The sequence below is a fragment of the Hyperolius riggenbachi genome, chromosome 5, assembly GCF_040937935.1.
Source record: "Hyperolius riggenbachi isolate aHypRig1 chromosome 5, aHypRig1.pri, whole genome shotgun sequence".
NCBI lineage: Eukaryota > Metazoa > Chordata > Amphibia > Anura > Hyperoliidae > Hyperolius > Hyperolius riggenbachi.
In genome coordinates this window covers 185,461,478-185,478,834 of record NC_090650.1, presented here as the reverse complement: position 1 = coordinate 185,478,834, position 17,357 = coordinate 185,461,478, and the positions used below count along the sequence as shown (strand labels likewise).

The 17,357-nt window shown below is 44.4% G+C and overlaps 1 protein-coding gene across 2 annotated transcripts in view; it reads right to left on the bottom strand.

The window, feature by feature from the left end:
- LOC137518515 (sodium-dependent neutral amino acid transporter B(0)AT1-like) overlaps positions 1 to 12,846 on the bottom strand; it is a 390,168-nt gene extending 377,322 nt beyond the window's left edge. The window contains exon 1 of one of the 2 annotated variants that reach the window (XM_068236484.1): positions 12,799 to 12,846. Coding sequence is in view for 1 of the 2 variants with exons in the window: in XM_068236486.1 (XP_068092587.1) it covers positions 12,799 to 12,802 (4 nt within the window). In the remaining variant the exon portion in view is untranslated. The remainder of the gene's footprint in view (positions 1 to 12,798) is intronic. The other variant, XM_068236486.1, reaches the window with a different exon arrangement.
- Positions 12,847 to 17,357: the final 4,511 nt, after the last annotated feature.

Below are 17,357 nucleotides of genomic sequence, written 5' to 3'. Positions count from 1 at the left end.
TTCTGATAAGACCAAATGGCAGCGCAGTGTGATGTTGCGCTGCTATTGCGATAGCAAACATTCAGACAGATACAAGAAGACAGACTGGAGTGAGGTAGCCAATAGCAATCGCAGCAATGACTACCTCGCAAGGACAGGACTGGGAGGACAGAGGCTGACAGAATGAATGCTTGCTAATCTAGTCACTGCCTCAGTGACAGCAAGCATGCACAAAGACTAGAGTGAGGTAACCAATAGCAACCACAGCAATGGCTACCTTGCACGAACAGGACTATGCTTGCTAAGCACGGGTGATCACGTTAAGCGCAACCTACCGAAACATGCTAAAAACTGACTGTCACAGGAGCCCTAGTGATCAGACCGCAAATTGCCTTCCAATCGGTTCCAGCACACAGACCATGCAAGCTTTGGTCGCGATCTTTGCGCAGAAACCGACAGAAATTTGGGCAGCAGCCCGACCAGAAGGGAGCCTGTGAGGTAGGGTAATTACAACTTTACACACTATTCCAGGGTATAACTGCCACCACCTCCGTTACCATGGGACAGAGGAGCCCGCCGACAAATAAAAACAGTTAAAACACACTGTATTCTGTCTAGCCAACAACAAACAATAGTAGCGTCTCTTCAGAGACCTGGGATCAGTTTCTGTGTATGCTGAATAATAAGGTAGCTAGAACAACAACTGACGATAGCGTCGGTTTATTGAAAGCAATATAAATAATTAATATATACAGACATAATAGCCAGTATGAAATAAAAGGGAGAAAATACTTAGGATTTGTGGAAATATGTCCGTTCTGGGAAAACTTGTAGAGTTCCTTTTGTTCAGTTCCAGCAAAGTTTAAAATCCACGCAAACATGGAAAATGTCCTTTGTTCCAGGTTACAGAAGATGGCCAATCAAGATGGCCGCTAGCCATGTGTCCTTTGTTTCAGTTTAAGCAAGATGGCCGCCAACCTTGTGTCCTCTGGCTGGCAATGTGCTCTCAGGAAGGTGGAATTTGGAGGACTGAAGCCCGCCTGCTGGCCATGTGCTTTTGATGAAGCTGGTTTGGGGGTGTGGCAATGCCGGCCCCCTCTGAGTTACCAACAAATGACAGTTCATTCCCTCTGAGAGATTTTAGGGCTAAACTTATGAAATGCTGTAACTCCTGAACCATACACGTTATATTTAGGGGGGTAAGAGATTCATACTTGTCAGAAAATACAGATTAATATGACATCAGACATGGCTAAGCCAGCGGGTCAGGCTCCTGAGAAAATTCATATCTCAATAACCGGACGGGCTATCCCAATGAATTTCATATCAGCACGATGGCCAGATTTTACCAAACAAGATGATATGAATTTTATAGCTGTGCGACATACAGTTTTCGTATACCGACAGGAAATCATACCACCCATGCTTTTCTTACGGCCCGTGCTCGGTGCCGGATCGGCTGGCTTTCTATGGCCCCCCTGTGGAGCCAGCTTCCTGGTCCTTTTCATGGGGACATCTGCTGTAGGGGGAATGAGCTAGGCCCTGCAGGGAATCTGGCCACGTGCGACATTTCTGAGGGGTGATGGAAATGCTTTGGTCACAGGGGAACAGATCTCTGGATTAAAAACACAAAAGTGTAGTTTTCTGATCGCTTGCACGACTGCACAGATCCGACAGGGAGCGATCAGGAAATTGACTGTGAATTCTCTAGATTCACCTGCGTTTCTCACGGCTATTCCATGACACTGACTAGCTGAACACAGGATATCAACAGTTCGAGTACGTATATATCAGCGGCACTGATATATCACAGTAACACAAGGAAAATAACAAACGCTGATTAGAATATGTATATATTGGCAATGAACCAATATATAACATAAGCAAGAAGACTAGCTAGATCTGGACTGGAGCTATACAGCGAACTAACTAGGCAATACAAACAATACAAATTCTCTGCACTAGAAGGAGTACGTATATATGTCCCCGTGGGAAATATATAACCGTAGCCCCACAAGATAACTGAACTTGAAAGTAACAAGACAAGGAATATTATACAGTATCAAAGGACCCAGTAACAGCTTAGACAGAGCTGAAACTATGACGGGCGAGGTCTAAAAGGGAAGGCAGACTTTTATGCTGGCATCAGCCAATGGATGCAAGCATGCAAATCTCCACACAGCTGAATGGTAATCATTCAATCCTGAGCTGGCTTGATTACCATTTGCTAGCCTACAGACTATAATAACAAATGCATGCAGTACTATGTAACAACATGCATGCAGGAAATCCAGGGCTATCTGGCTGCAGCTCAGCTGTAGTAAGCCATTGGTGGAATGATGACAGCATTCTGAGCTGCCCAGAACTGCAGAGCAATTGCAAATGACAATGTGACTCATTGCGAATGCACAACCGAATGCAGGCTGACAAGCCAGAACTGTCGATTTGCGCTCCACCGCAATGGACAGAACATGCCACAGGAGGAATCCTTACAAAGACAAAGATTGTTCACCATCATGGTTTAGGGGAAGCATACAGAAAGCTGTCTCAGAGATTTCAGCTGTCTGTTTCCACAGTTAGGAACATATTGAGGTAATGGAAGACCACAGACTTCAAGTTAAGCCTCTAAGTGGCAGAGCAAGAAAAATCTCAGATAGACAGAAGTGACAAATGGTGAGAACAGTCAGAGTCAACCCACAGACCAGCACCAAAGGCCTACAACATCATCTTGCTGCAGATGGAGTCACGGTGCATCGTTCAACCATTCGGCACACTTTCCACAAGGAGATGCTCTATGCTAGAGTGATGCAGAGGAAGCCTTTTCTCCGCCCACAGCACAAACAAAGCTGCTTGAGGTATGCTAAAGCATGTTTGGACAAGCCAGCTTCATTTTGGAATAAGGTGCTGTGAACTGATGAAACTTAAATTGAGTTATTTGGGCATAACAAGGGGTGTTATGCATGGAGGAAAAAGAATACAGCATTCCAAGAAAAACACCTGCCACCTACAGTAAAATATGGTGGAGGTTCCATCATGCTGTGGGGCTGTGTGGCCAATGCAGGGACTGGGAATCTTGTCAAAGTTGAGGGACGCATGGATACCACTCAGTGTCAACAGATTCTGGAGACCAATGTCCAGGAATCAGTGACAAAACTAAAGCTTCGACCGGGGCTGGATCTATCAACAAGACAACGACCCTAAACACTGCTCAAAATCCACTAAAGCATTCATGGAGAGGAACAAGTACAACGTTCTGAAATGGCCATATCAGTCTCCAGTCCTGAATATAATTGAAAATCTGTGGTGTGAGTTAAAGAGAGCTGTCCATGCTCGGAAGCCATCAAACCTGAATGAACTAGAGATGTTTTGTAAAGAGGAATGGTCCAAAATACCTTCAATCAGAATTCAGACTCTCATTGGAACCTGAAGGAAGCGTTTAGAGGTTGTAATTTCTGCAAAAGGAGGATCTACTAAATATTGATTTCATTTCTTTTGTGTGGTGCCCAAATTTATGTACCTGCCTAATTTTGTTTAAACAACCAACGATTTATACAGGAAAATCAAGGTTGCCCAAACTTTCGCACCCCACTGTAGTTAGTTAGTAAGGTTCCAACTTGTGTAGTTTTCCTGAAATTAAGTTTGATCATAATTTTGAGAATACAATTTTTTTGAATGATGGCTTAAATTTGTTCCTATCTATACATTCCTAGTAGTTTGGGTCACCCTGAGCTGCTTGGTTACTCTGTTGTACTGGTCCAAGCCCTATTTCATACAGCCTTATCAATCCCTGCCATGTACTGATGAGGACCAAAAGTCCGAAACAGGCTGTCTACATGTGGGTTTGATATGGCTGTGTAAAACTTAAAGCTATAGGCTTGCTATACACCAGCGGTTCTGGATGCTTGCTTTGCATAACAAGGGTGAAAAGGGATAATTTGCATATTTAGTAGTAGTGCATTGTGGGTAACCACAAATGTTCACTTATAACTGAATTATTGCAAATTTCCTTCTGTTTTAAGAAGGCAATTACACCAAGCTTTGCTTTTTTAGTAGGAGGGTTTTTTGGTTCCTTTTATCCCCCTATACATTCCTAGTAGTTTGGGTCCCTGAGCTGCTTGGTTACTCTATGGATCTAAGCTGAAAGACACATTACAATTTATTTTACAACTCATTTTTATTAAAATTAGGTCGCATATACCTAATTTGATGACAAACTGGATGCACAGCAATCCATTATTCTAAAGGTGTGTCTATGGCTTTTTTGCAGTCCATTTATTTGCACTAATTGTTACAGCACTATACTTTGCTTAGCTGTTGCAGCACTGGGGGCCCCTGAACATATTTGACAAGAGCTTGTGGAATATGTTCTAGTGGCCATGATCCCGTCTGTGTACAAATGCAGCTGTACTGTGCAGGAACAGTAGCATGAAGCCACTTGTGCTTTGTGCTATTGCGTAGGAACGCATAACAGTTCTGCCTGCCCATATGCTCATACACGGATGGAGTGTGGATACAAAGAATACGGTTCCAGTGGGCAGTGGGGGGGGGGGGGGGATTGGAGAAACCTCTGGATCATCTACTGAGGTACCTAACTTTTATTTTACTAACAGGTTTGCTTTTTGGCCATACATACTGCCTTTCATTGGTGACCAGCACATTAGATCTCCTACTCTGCAAGTTTTCTACTGCCATACCCACACATTTAAAAACCTGAGTCCCCCCCCCCCCCCATCTTGTGCATAACATTACAAAGCACTTGCTATCATTGAGGTGCTCATGAGTACTTACGAGTGCCTAAGCACTCAAATTTGTGATTTGAATGAGGCTTAATTGCCTCAGGTGTGCGGCGGGGAAATAAGGGGTTATATAACCATAAGTCCGTGTATAGTGTTCACTCCAAATAGCTTGCACGCTGTAGAGATGAGCGTAATGACCTAATTACGATTTCGCGAAATTTCGCGTAATTAGTGTAATTACGATTATGGCCGTAAGTACATAATCGTAATGAAGAAGGATTTCGCGAAATTTCGCGTAAGCGTAATTTTCGCGTAATTTTCGCATTACAATGGTTATTTGTTCATGCCGTAATTTCGCATTAAACGCTACCGTAATTTCGCGTTAAACCGTAACGCTCCATATAATATAAAAAAGCCGCCGACTTTAAGGGTTAATAGCAAAGCCCCCTTAAATGCTAAGAGCCTCAAATTTGGAGAATATATTAAGGAGATCAGGAGGAATAAGAGGAAAAAAATTTTTTTCAAAAAGACCTTATAGTTTTTGAGAAAATCGATGTTAAAGTTTCAAAGTAAAAATGTATACATTTAAAAACCCGCCGACTTTAACGGTTAATAGCAAAGCCTGCTTAAAGTTTAGGAACACCAAATTCCCAGGGTATATTAAGGGGATCAGTGGGAATAAGAGGAAAATTTTTTTTTTCAAAAAGACCTTATAGTTTTTGAGAAAATCGATTTTTAAGTTTCAAGGGCAAAAATGTCTTTTAAATGCGAAAATGTCAGTTTTTTTTGCACAGGTAACAATAGTGTATTATTTTCATAGATTCCCCCAAGTGGGAAGAGTTTTACTTACTTCGTTCTGAGTGTGGGAAATATAAAAAAAAAAATGACGTGGGGTCCCCCCTCCCAGACCTCTTTAACCCCTTGTCCCCCATGCAGGCTGGGATAGCCAGAATGCGGAGCACCGGCCGCGTGGGGCTCCGCACCCTGACTATACCAGCCCGCATGGTCCATGGATTGGGGGGTCTCGGAAGGGGAGGGGCAGCCAAGCTTTCCCCCCCTCTCCGAGCCCTTGTCCAATCCAAGGACAAGGGGCTCTTCTCCACCTCCGATGGGCGGTGGAGGTGGAGGCCGCGATTTCCTGGGTGGGGGGGTTCATGGTGGAATCTGGGAGTCCCCTTTAAAAAGGGGTCCCCCAGATGCCCACCCCCCCTCCCAGGAGAAATGAGTATAGAGGTACTTGTACCCCTTACCCATTTCCTTTAAGAGTTAAAAGTAAATAAACACACAAACACATAGAAAAAGTATTTTAATTGAACAAAAAACATAACCACGAAAAAGTCCTTTAATATTCTTAATTAACCATTAATACTTACCTGTCCCTTTAAATAAATGATCCCACGCAATATCCTCGGAAATGTTCTATCAGTTACAATGTAACAAAGTTATTACAATGTAACAACTTTGTTACATTGTAACTACGCCGCACCCGACGTCACTCACCGCCGCCGCCGCCGCCGCCGCATCTGTGCTGCAGGACCCGACAGAGCTCTGAGCTATAGCTCAGAGCTCTCGAAAGCATCTTTGTATTTGGGCTCCAAGGAGCCCCATTGGTCCTTAGCAGACCAATGGGGTTCCTTCTGATTTGAAGGAACCCCATTGGTCTGCTAAGGACCAATGGGGCTCCTTGGAGCCCAAATACAAAGATGCTTCTCAGAGCTCTGAGCTATATAGCTCAGAGCTCTGTCGGGTCCTTGCAGGACGCTAAGTCCCCGCCGGCTCCCGCTGTCCACCCCGCCCACATCTGTCACCCACATGTCACCCACATGTGGGTGACATGTGGGTGACATGTGGGAGAGGCGGGGAGGGCAGCGGGAGCTGCGGGGACTTAGCGTCCTGCAAGGACCCGACAGAGCTCTGAGCTATATAGCTCAGAGCTCTGAGAAGCATCTTTGTATTTGGGCTCCAAGGAGCCCCATTGGTCCTTAGCAGACCAATGGGGTTCCTTCAAATCAGAAGGAACCCCATTGGTCTGCTAAGGTCCAATGGGGCTCCTTGGAGCCCAAATACAAAGATGCTTTCGAGAGCTCTGAGCTATAGCTCAGAGCTCTGTCGGGTCCTGCAGCACAGACGCGGCGGCGGCGGTGAGTGACGTCGGGTGCGGCATAGTTACAATGTAACAAAGTTGTTACATTGTAATAACTTTGTTACATTGTAACTGATAGAACATTTCCGAGGATAATGCGTGGGATCATTTATTTAAAGGGACAGGTAAGTATTAATGGTTAATTAAGAATATTAAAGGACTTTTTTCTTGGTTATGTTTTTTGTTCAATTAAAATACTTTTTCTATGTGTTTGTGTGTTTATTTACTTTTAACTCTTAAAGGAAATGGGTAAGGGGTACAAGTACCTCTATACTCATTTCTCCTGGGAGGGGGGGGTGGGCATCTGGGGGACCCCTTTTTAAAGGGGACTCCCAGATTCCACCATGAACCCCCCACCCAGGAAATCGCGGCCTCCACCTCCACCGCCCATCGGAGGTGGAGAAGAGCCCCTTGTCCTTGGATTGGACAAGGGCTCGGAGGGGGAGGGGAAAGCTTGGCTGCCCCTCCCCTTCCGAGACCCCCCAATCCATGGACCATGCGGGCTGGTATAGTCAGGGTGCGGAGCCCCACGCGGCCGGTGCTCCGCATTCTGGCTATCCCAGCCTGCATGGGGGACAAGGGGTTAAAGAGGTCTGGGAGGGGGTCCCCACGTCGTTTTTTTTTTATATTTCCCACACTCAGAACGAAGTAAGTAAAACTCTTCCCACTTGGGGGAATCTATGAAAATAATACACTATTGTTACCTGTGCAAAAAAAACTGACATTTTCCGCATTTAAAAGACATTTTTGCCCTTGAAACTTAAAAATCGATTTTCTCAAAAACTATAAGGTCTTCTTGAAAAAAAAATTTGTCCTCTTATTCCCACTGATCCCCTTAATATACCCTAGGAATTTGGTGTTCCTAAACTTTAAGCAGGCTTTGCTATTAACCGTTAAAGTCAGCGGGTTTTTAAATGTATACATTTTTACTTTGAAACTTTAACATCGATTTTCTCAAAAACTATAAGGTCTTTTTGAAAAAATATTTTTTCCTCTTATTCCTCCTGATCTCCTTAATATATTCTCCAAATTTGAGGCTCTTAGCATTTAAGGGGGCTTTGCTATTAACCCTTAAAGTCGGCGGCTTTTTTATATTATACGGAGCGTTGCGGTTTAACGCGAAATTACGGTAGCGTTTAATGCGAAATTACGGCATGAACGAAACGCGAAATTTCGCGTTGAAAATTACGCTTACGGTATTTTCAATTACGATTTTAATGGCAATTTCGCTACGCTAATTTCGCATCGTAATCGCAAATTTCGCATGCGTAATTATAGTAATGCGAAATTACGAAAATTTCAGCTCAACTCTAATGCTGACGCCCTTCCTCTTTACAGCTTGAAGGAGGAAGTGCGCGTAGTGAGGCTTGCAACACGTCCAATAGGACATGTGCAAGCTATTTGGAGCGCACACTATACACGGACTTATGGGTAAATAACCCCTTATTTCCCCACCGCACACCTGAGGCAATTAAGTCTTATTAAATCATGAATTTGAGTGCTTAGGCACTTGTGAGCACATCACTAATAGCAAGTGCTTTGTACTCGTGAGCACATGACTACTTGCTATTACCATAGACTGTTGGAAAGTGCCAGAGGTCTATGGTGGCCCTTTTCCACAATGCAAGTATGGTGGCAGCCTAAAAATGATTACAGTGATCATTTACAAGAAACAGATATAGAGGGGTTCAGGGACCACATGTTCCCTTGCACCAATCAGTAATGCCTTGGGAGTCATTGGGAGCATGTGTGCACCTGCACAAGGACCTATGGGCATAACTACAAATCATGGGGGCCCCCAGCAAAACTTTGATTTTGCTACATCCTTACAGCCTGGGGGCCCACCTTGCAAGAATTATAAAACAAGTGTGGCCATCAAAATCTTCACAACCATAACAAGTGTAGCCACAAAAACAAATTATCTGAAGTATGATGCCCTTTATCGGAGGAAGTGAAGGATAGTTGGAGCCCCCTTACAACTCTGGGCCACCCTGTGGTTGCAGTGGTAGTTCTCCTGTAGTCCTGCAAGGACCTCTAGAAGCATGTGCACGATCATGCACCTTTTGCTTACTATAGACTTACTATAGACTAAGGTCAAAGGTGGCTGAAGTGCATATTAAAACATTCACTACATGCGTAAAATTGTCTGTGGAAAACTGTGGCTGTTTTCCCCAATGACAGTGGCGATAAAGAAAAAAATCATGTTTCTAAAGGTAGCCAAGTATAATGTATGAAAAACAACAAGAGGGGCGGGGGAAGCGCTCCAATGGTGCATGAACTTTTTCGATACTTTAAAAACAATGTAAATTACACTTACAAAAAAGATCAAATTAGGTGCTCATCAAGCAGCCGCCAGAGGGTCCTCTAACTGACCGGAAGAAGGCGTGGACAGCGCCGAAACGCGTAGTGACGTCAGACGGCCCTGTGCGTTCAGCCCCCACCGGAGAGACGTCTCTCTCGCATGATTCCATTCTACTGCCAGCCCTGGCCAGACTTATAGCAGTTCGAGAGGACCCTCTGGCGGCTGCTTGATGAGCACCTAAATTTCATCTTTTTTCTAAGTGTAATGTAATGTACATTGTTTTTAAAGTATTGCAAAAGTTAATGCACCATTGGAGCACTTCCCCCGCCCCTCTTGTTGTTTTTTATGCAGTTACTGGTGCCATCCAGTTGAGGGATCAGTTTCAACTGCAGAGAATCTAGACCGAAGGGTCATAGTAGCATAACAATCAGCGCAAGGTATCATCTTCTCTTGTAAGTATAATGTATGTCTCTTGTTTTGAGGGGAAATCTCTGCACTCACAAGAAAGGCAATCTCTGAATATTTAGCTTGATAAAAAATATAAATAGAAGTGCGGCTTAAATATACAGTGGATATTATGAATTAGACTACATTATATGGTGGGTACTATAGCATTATAAGTAGTGATGATCGAACACGGGTGGCGGTCACACGCGCAGGGGGGGGGGCAGGCCGGCTCTCAGGAGGAGTGGGCAGGCGGGCTGGGTGACGTCAGCTGAACCTAACCGAACCCGAACATCTAGGTGTTCGATCATCACTAATTATAAGTACTGGGCATTTATTTATTTTAGTATTTATACAGTGGGTTGCAAAAGTATTCGGCCCCCTTGAAGTTTTCCACATTTTGACATATTACTGCCACAAACATGAATCAATTTTATTGGAATTCCACATGAAAGACCAACACAAAGTGGTGTACACATGAGAAGTGGAACGGAAATCATACAAGATTCCAAACATTTTTTACAAATAAATAACTGCAAAGTGGTGTGTGCATAATTATTCGGCCCCCTTTGATCTGAGTGCAGTCAGTTGCCTATAGACATTGCCTGATGAGTGCTAATGACTAAATAGAGTGCACCTGTGTGTAATCTAATGTCAGTACAAATACAGCTGCTCCGTGAGGGCCTCAGAGATTGTCTAAAAGAATATTGGTAGCAACAACACCGTGAAGTCCAAAGAACACACAAGACAGGTCAGGGATCAAGTTATTAAGAAATTTAAAGTAGGCTTAGGCTACAAAAAGATTTCCAAAGCCTTGAATATCCCACGGAGCACTGTTCAAGCGATCATTCAGAAATGGAAGGAGTATTGCACAACTGTATATCTACCAAGACAAGGCCATCCACCTAAACTCACAGGCCGAACAAGGAGAGCGCTAATCAGAAATGCAGTCAAGAGGCCCATGGTGACTCTGGACGAGCATGGGACAACTATTAGTCATGCACTGTACAAAGTTGGCCTTTATGGAAGAGTGGCAAGAAGAAAGCCACTGTTAACAGAAAGCATAAGAAGTCCCGTTTGCAGTTTGCCACAAGCCATGTGGGGCACACAGCAATCATGTGGAAGAAGGTGCTCTGGTCAGATGAGACCAAAATGGAACTTTTTGGCCAAAATGCAAAGCGCTATGTGTGGCAGAAAACTAACACTGCACATCACTCTGAACACACCATCCCCACTGTCAAATATGGTGGTGGCAGCATCATGCTCGGGGGGTGCATCTCTTCAGCAGGGACAGGGAAGCTGGTCAGAGTTTATGGGAAGATGGATGGAGCCAAATACAGGGCAAACTTGGAAGAAAACCTCTTGGAGACTGCAAAAGACTTGAGACTGGGGCGGAGGTTCACCTTCCAGCAGGACAATGACCCTAAACATAAAGCCAGGGCAACAATGGAATGGTTTAAAACAAAAACATATCTATATGTTAGAATGGGCCAGTCAAAGTCCAGATCTAAAACCAATCGAGAATCTGTGGCAAGATCTGAAACTGCTGTTCACAAACGCTGTCCATCTAATCTGACTGAGCTGGAGCTGTTTTGCAAAGAAGCATGTGCAAGGATTTCAGTCTCTAGATGTGCAAAGCTGGTAGAGACATACCCTAAAAGACTGGCAGCTGTAATTGCAGCAAAAGGTGGTTCTACAAAGTATTGATTCAGGGGGCCGAATAATTACGCACACCCCACTTTGCAGTTATTTATTTGTAAAAAATGTTTGGAATGATGTATGATTTTCGTTCCACTTCTCACGTGTACACCACTTTCTATTGGTCTTTCACGTGGAATTCCAATAAAATTGATGCATGTTTGTGGCAGAAATGTGACAAAATGTGGAAAACTTCAAGGGGGCCGAATACTTTTGCAACCCACTGTATAGTGCTGACATATTTTGCAGTGCTTTAAAGAGAGTCTGAAGCGAGAATAAATCTCGCTTCAGACCTCCTAAATAGCAGGGGCATTTGTGCCCCTGCTAAAACGCAGCTATCCCGCGGCTGCACAAGGGTCCCTGTCCCCCCAAATCCCCTCCGTAATGCGGGGAAGCGCTTCCGCATTGGGGCAGGGCTAACCGCCGCAGCCCTGCCCCACGCACGTCTGTCAGCGCGTATCTCCGCCTCTCCCCCGCCCCTCTCAGTCTTCCTTCACTGAGAGGGGCGGGGGAGAGGCGGCGATGCGCCGCTGATAGACGCGACTGGAGGCAGGGCTGCAGCCGTTAGCCCTGCCTCCAGGAGCGACGAAATGTACGACCAAGTCTTGCTGGGGTGGGTCTGGGGGTGAAGGGACCCCCTTTGTGCGGCGCGATAGCGGCGGTTTAGCAGGGGCACACGTGCCCCTGCTAACTTTGAGCTCTGAAGCGAGATTTATTCTCGCTTCAGAGTCTCTTTAAACAGTATATACAGTAGTATTGACACTATCTGTCCAGCAGAAGAGCACACCATCTAATCCCTACCATTGTCATATACTTCTATTACAGTTTAAGGCCAATTTGTGTTAAGGCAGTTAGCTTATCTTAATGTTATTGTAATGTGGGAGAAAACTGGAGTGACTGGAGGAAGCCAATAATAACACAGGAGAAACATTCAAATGCCATGAAGATAGTGCTTGACAGCACTGTGCATAGTGACTTTTTACCAAATTAATTTGTTTAAAACTACTTAATAACTGACAATACATATTGATAATCGTCGTATTAATGTTCTTGAAAATGGAAATCCCAAGCACCAAAATGCCATTATGCTCCACCCTACTTAGAAATACCTTAGGTTATTTTTAAGCATAATATATGAATACAGTTTTGCTGTAATGAAAAAAAAATGAGTGAAAACTTTAATGAAAATTCAACTATCCGGTTATATATTAAGTTTCAACAAGGATAAATTGAAAGCAGTCATATGTTAAATTTCCTCAATATCAGTTTATTAAAAAAAAGTACATAAAAAAATGTAAATGCAACTACTTGTCGTGCCTACCATCACCCATGCATCTGCACTGCAAAAATACTTTGCTTTTTTTACACAATAGCTGTACAACTCATTTTCAATGTCCTTAATATCAGAAATGTTCACTATCCAGTTTTGTTTATTGCTGGAAATATTAATGACAAAAATATAAATCTATATATTTTGAAAAAGTTAAGAAACTCACCCATTTGCTGTAGTCAGAATTGTGAGCCATACTGCAGAAGCTAAGACATTCAAACAATAGATCAGCTAAAAGCTTTAGCACATTCCTTAGATGATTATTAGAAGGGAAATAGGAAAACAACCAATTAAAGAAGTACATTACAACTGAACTCACAAAACTGGCATGATAATGTTTATGAGACAGATGTTACAATCTACCATCAACACTTGTACACCTTGATGATATGCCTTGTAAAATGTGCTACAATGTACACACAGCAGCACCATGAGATTGATTTATTAAAGAACACCTAAACTAAATGGGATATGGAAACTGCAATACTTGCTATATTTATTTCCTTTTAAACAATACCAGATGCCTGGCAGTCCTGCCATGCAGCTGCATGCACACTCCCACAATAAGAAATTATTTTTAAAAACTGGACACACACACACAACACACACACACACACACACACACACACACACACACACACACACACACACACACACACACACACACACACACACACACACACACACACACACACACACACACACGTTCTCAGTGTGATTGCATATCAAATTATTTCAGTGATCTATCAACAATCTATCATATCCTCTACAAGGTGCAGAGTGGAGACACATTCTTACAAAGAAGTGTAGTGCATACATCCTTTATGGTAACAAATGTTTAGAAATAAAGAATGAACATTATGGATAATTAAATATATACTAGTCAAACCTGGCAAAACTGGAAGTTAAAAAACAAGATTATTTTGATTTTAAGTTGAATGCAGAAATGTATTAGATTTAGGAGGGACAGATCATAAGAAAGGGTGAAGGGGTCTTCTTTATGTTGTTATCAAGCCCGTTTCTAGGCCCGTGCGGCCGCCCTGAGCGAGCGCTAAGGGAGGGGGGGGGGCGCTGTAATGGAGGGGGGAGTCAGCCGCGGGGAGGGCAGGGAGGGCAGGGAGGGCCGGGAGGGCAGCCCACCCTCTCCCTCCCTTCCTCTCCCAGGCCGCCCTCCGTGCTCCCTCCTCCGACTCCTCCGACTGCAGAGTTAACGCAGGGAAGCGCTGTATACAGACAGCAACTCACCTGCCTGCGTTCCAATTGCCGCTCACTTGCTGCTGGTCTCCTCCTCTGCATAGACGCTGATACACACACTGCTCCCTGTCACCAGGCAGGTGAGTTGCTGTCTGTATACAGCGTTTCCCTGCGCTAACTCTGCAGTTGGACGGAGGAACACGGAGGGTGGCACAGGAGAGGAAGGGAGGGAGAGGTCGGGCTACCCTCCCCGTAGCTGACTCCCCCCTCCATTATGGGGGGAAGGCACCTACCTACCCAACCTATACTGGGGGGGCAGCTACCTATATAACCTATACTGGGGTACACCTACCTAATTTAACCTATACTGGGGGGGCACCTACCTAATCTAGCCTATACTAGGGGGCACTTACCTAATCTAACCTATACTGGGGGGCCGCTACCTATCTAAACTATACTTGGGGCAGCTACCTAATCTAACCTATACTGGGGGGCAGCTACCTAATCTGACCTATACTGGGGGGCACCTACCTAATCTAACCTATTCTGGGGGCAGCTACCTAACTAACCTATATTGGGGGCACATCATTAAGAAAGTCTTGGAAGATGGCTGAAGCATTACATAGACCAAAAGGCATTACAAGATACTCGTAATGTCCATCCTGGGTGTTCAAAGCCATCTTCCACTCGTCACCCTGACGTATCCTGATCAAATTATATCCCCCCCCCCCCCCCCTTAAGTCTAATTTGCTGAAAATTTTTGCACCAGATACCTGCGAAAACAAATTGTCAATAAGAGTTAACGGATATCTGTTTTTTACTGTAATTTTATTCAAGCTCTTGTAATCAATGCATGGATGTAATCCACCGTCTTTTTTCTCTACAAAGAAAAAACCTGCCACAGCTTGGGAGGTAGATGGTTGAATAAAACCTTTTTCAAGGTTCTCTTTAATATACTCTCTCATGGCCTGTTTTTCAGGTCCAGAGAGGTTATATAAATGTCCCCGAGAAGGCATAGTGCCTGGCAGCAAATCAATAGGACAGTCATAGGTTCTGTGAAAAGGCAATTTGTCAGCAAAATGAGGAGAAAAAACATCAGCAAAAGATTGTAACTTGTCAGACACGATTTTTACATTGTGAAGTGGAATTTTTTTAAACAGTTCTCGGAACACAGAGAAGACCAATTGGTGAGTTGACCAGAGCACCAATCAATGTGGGGATTGTCTGTCTGCAACCACGGGAGACCTAGAACCAAGGGACTGGATGGCATTCTGAGAATAAAAAAACTGTCGTTTTTCGAAATGCAACACTCCTTTGAAGAGGAGAATCGTCTGTGGCAGTAACATAAAGCTTGTTCAGCAAAGGCAAGGTTGGAATTCCTAAACTAGCGGCAAACTCAGAATTAATAAAGTTACCCGCAGACCCAGAGTCAACAAAGGCCTGAGCAGAACTAGACTAGCTATTCCAAACAATAGTTACAGGCAGTAATATTTTTTTACTTTAAGGGGAAGAATCTGCTCGCCCAGGTGAGATTCCCCAACTACACCTAGGCCCAGAAGTTTTCCGCCTTCTTTTTTGCTGAGCAATTTTGAATAAAATGCCCCTTTTCGCCATAATACATGCACAACCCCTCATGACGTCTTCTAAGTTCCTCAGAGGGTGACAATCTGGAATAACCCAACTGCATGGGTTCTTCACCAGAGGATGTAGCAGCACTAATAGAACGAGGAGCGGCCGTGGAAGATGAATGAGCACCACCATGACGGCGATATTTAATTGGCTTATCCACGCGAATAGCCAGGACAATAGCCTCCTCGAGAGTTTTAGGTTCAGGATGACTGACCAGAGCATCGTTTACAGAGTCATCCAAACCTAATAGAAGCTGATCAAGGAGAGCAGCCTCCCCCACTTGGAGGAAACTGACCAACGCCTAAATTCAGCGGCATAATCTTCTACAGTATGGTGGCCCTGCCGGAGTTCGCAAAGTTTACGAACTGCAGTAGAAGCTACATCTGGATCGGAATAAATCACAGCCATAACTTCAAGGCTTCATGCTCGGGAGGTAACCCATACGCCCAAGTTTGAGAGTCACTTTGTAATAGAGTCTTAATGAGCGATAATTTCTGGAATTCAGAACTACCAGATGACCTCGGTCTAACCTCAAAGTATGTCAAACATTGATTCATAAAGTTGCTAAAATCAGATCTGGAACCAGAGAATTTTTCAGGCAGTGGCATCTTAGGCTCAATGATAGGAGGAACTACAAACTGCTCTCTACCACTTGCTGAGTGCTCAGATTAAGGTGCATTTAGCAACTGTGTCAACTGATCTTGCTTAGTGTTGGGCGAACAGTGTTCGCCACTGTTCGGGTTCTGCAGAACATCACCCTGTTCGGGTGATGTTCGAGTTCGGCCGAACACCTGATGGTGTTCGGCCAAACTGTTCGGCCATATGGCCGAACTAAGAGCGCATAGCCGAACGTTACCCGAACGTTCGGCTAGCGCTGTGATTGGCCGAACGGGTCACGTGTAGTGTTGGGCGAACATCTAGATGTTCGGGTTTGGGCCAAACATGGCCGCGATGTTCGGGTGTTCGAGCCGAACTCCGAACATAATGGAAGTCAATGGGGACCCGAACTTTCGTGCTTTGTAAAGCCTCCTTATATGCTACATACCCCAAATTTACAGGGTATGTGCACCTTGGGAGTGGGTACAAGAGGAAAAAAAAATTAGCAAAAAGAGCTTATAGTTTTTGAGAAAATCGATTTTAAAGTTTCAAAGGGAAAACTTCTTTTAAATGCGGGAAATGTCTGTTTTCTTTGCACAGGTAACATGCTTTTTGTCGGCATGCAGTCATAAATGTAATACATATAAGAGGTTCCAGGAAAAGGGACCGGTAACGCTAACCCAGCAGCAGCACACGTGATGGAACAGGAGGAGGTTGGCGCAGGAGGAGAAGGCCACGCTTTGAGACACAACAACCCAGGCCTTGCATGAGGACAAGAAGCGTGCGGATAGCAATTTGCATTTTGTTGCCATGCAGTCATAAATGTAATACAGATGAGAGGTTCAATAAACAGGGACCGGAAACGCTAACCCATCACAGATGTTCATTGTTCATGTTACTTGGTTGGGGTCCGGGAGTGTTGCGTAGTCGTTTCCAATCCAGAATTGATTTATTTTAATTTGAGTCAGACAGTCTGCATTTTCTGTGGAGAGGCGGATACGCCGATCTGTGACGATGCCTCCGGCAGCACTGAAACAGCGTTCCGACATAACGCTGGCTGCCGGGCAAGCCAGCACCTCTATTGCATACATTGCCAGTTTGTGCCAGGTGTCTAGCTTCGATACCCAATAGTTGAAGGGTGCAGATGGATTGTTTAACACAGCTATGCCATCTGACATGTAGTCCTTGACCATCTTCTGCAGGCGATCGGTGTTGGAGGTGGATCTGCACGCTTGCTGTTCTGTGTGCTGCTGCATGGGTGTCAGAAAATTTTCCCACTCCAAGGACAATGCCGATACCATTCCC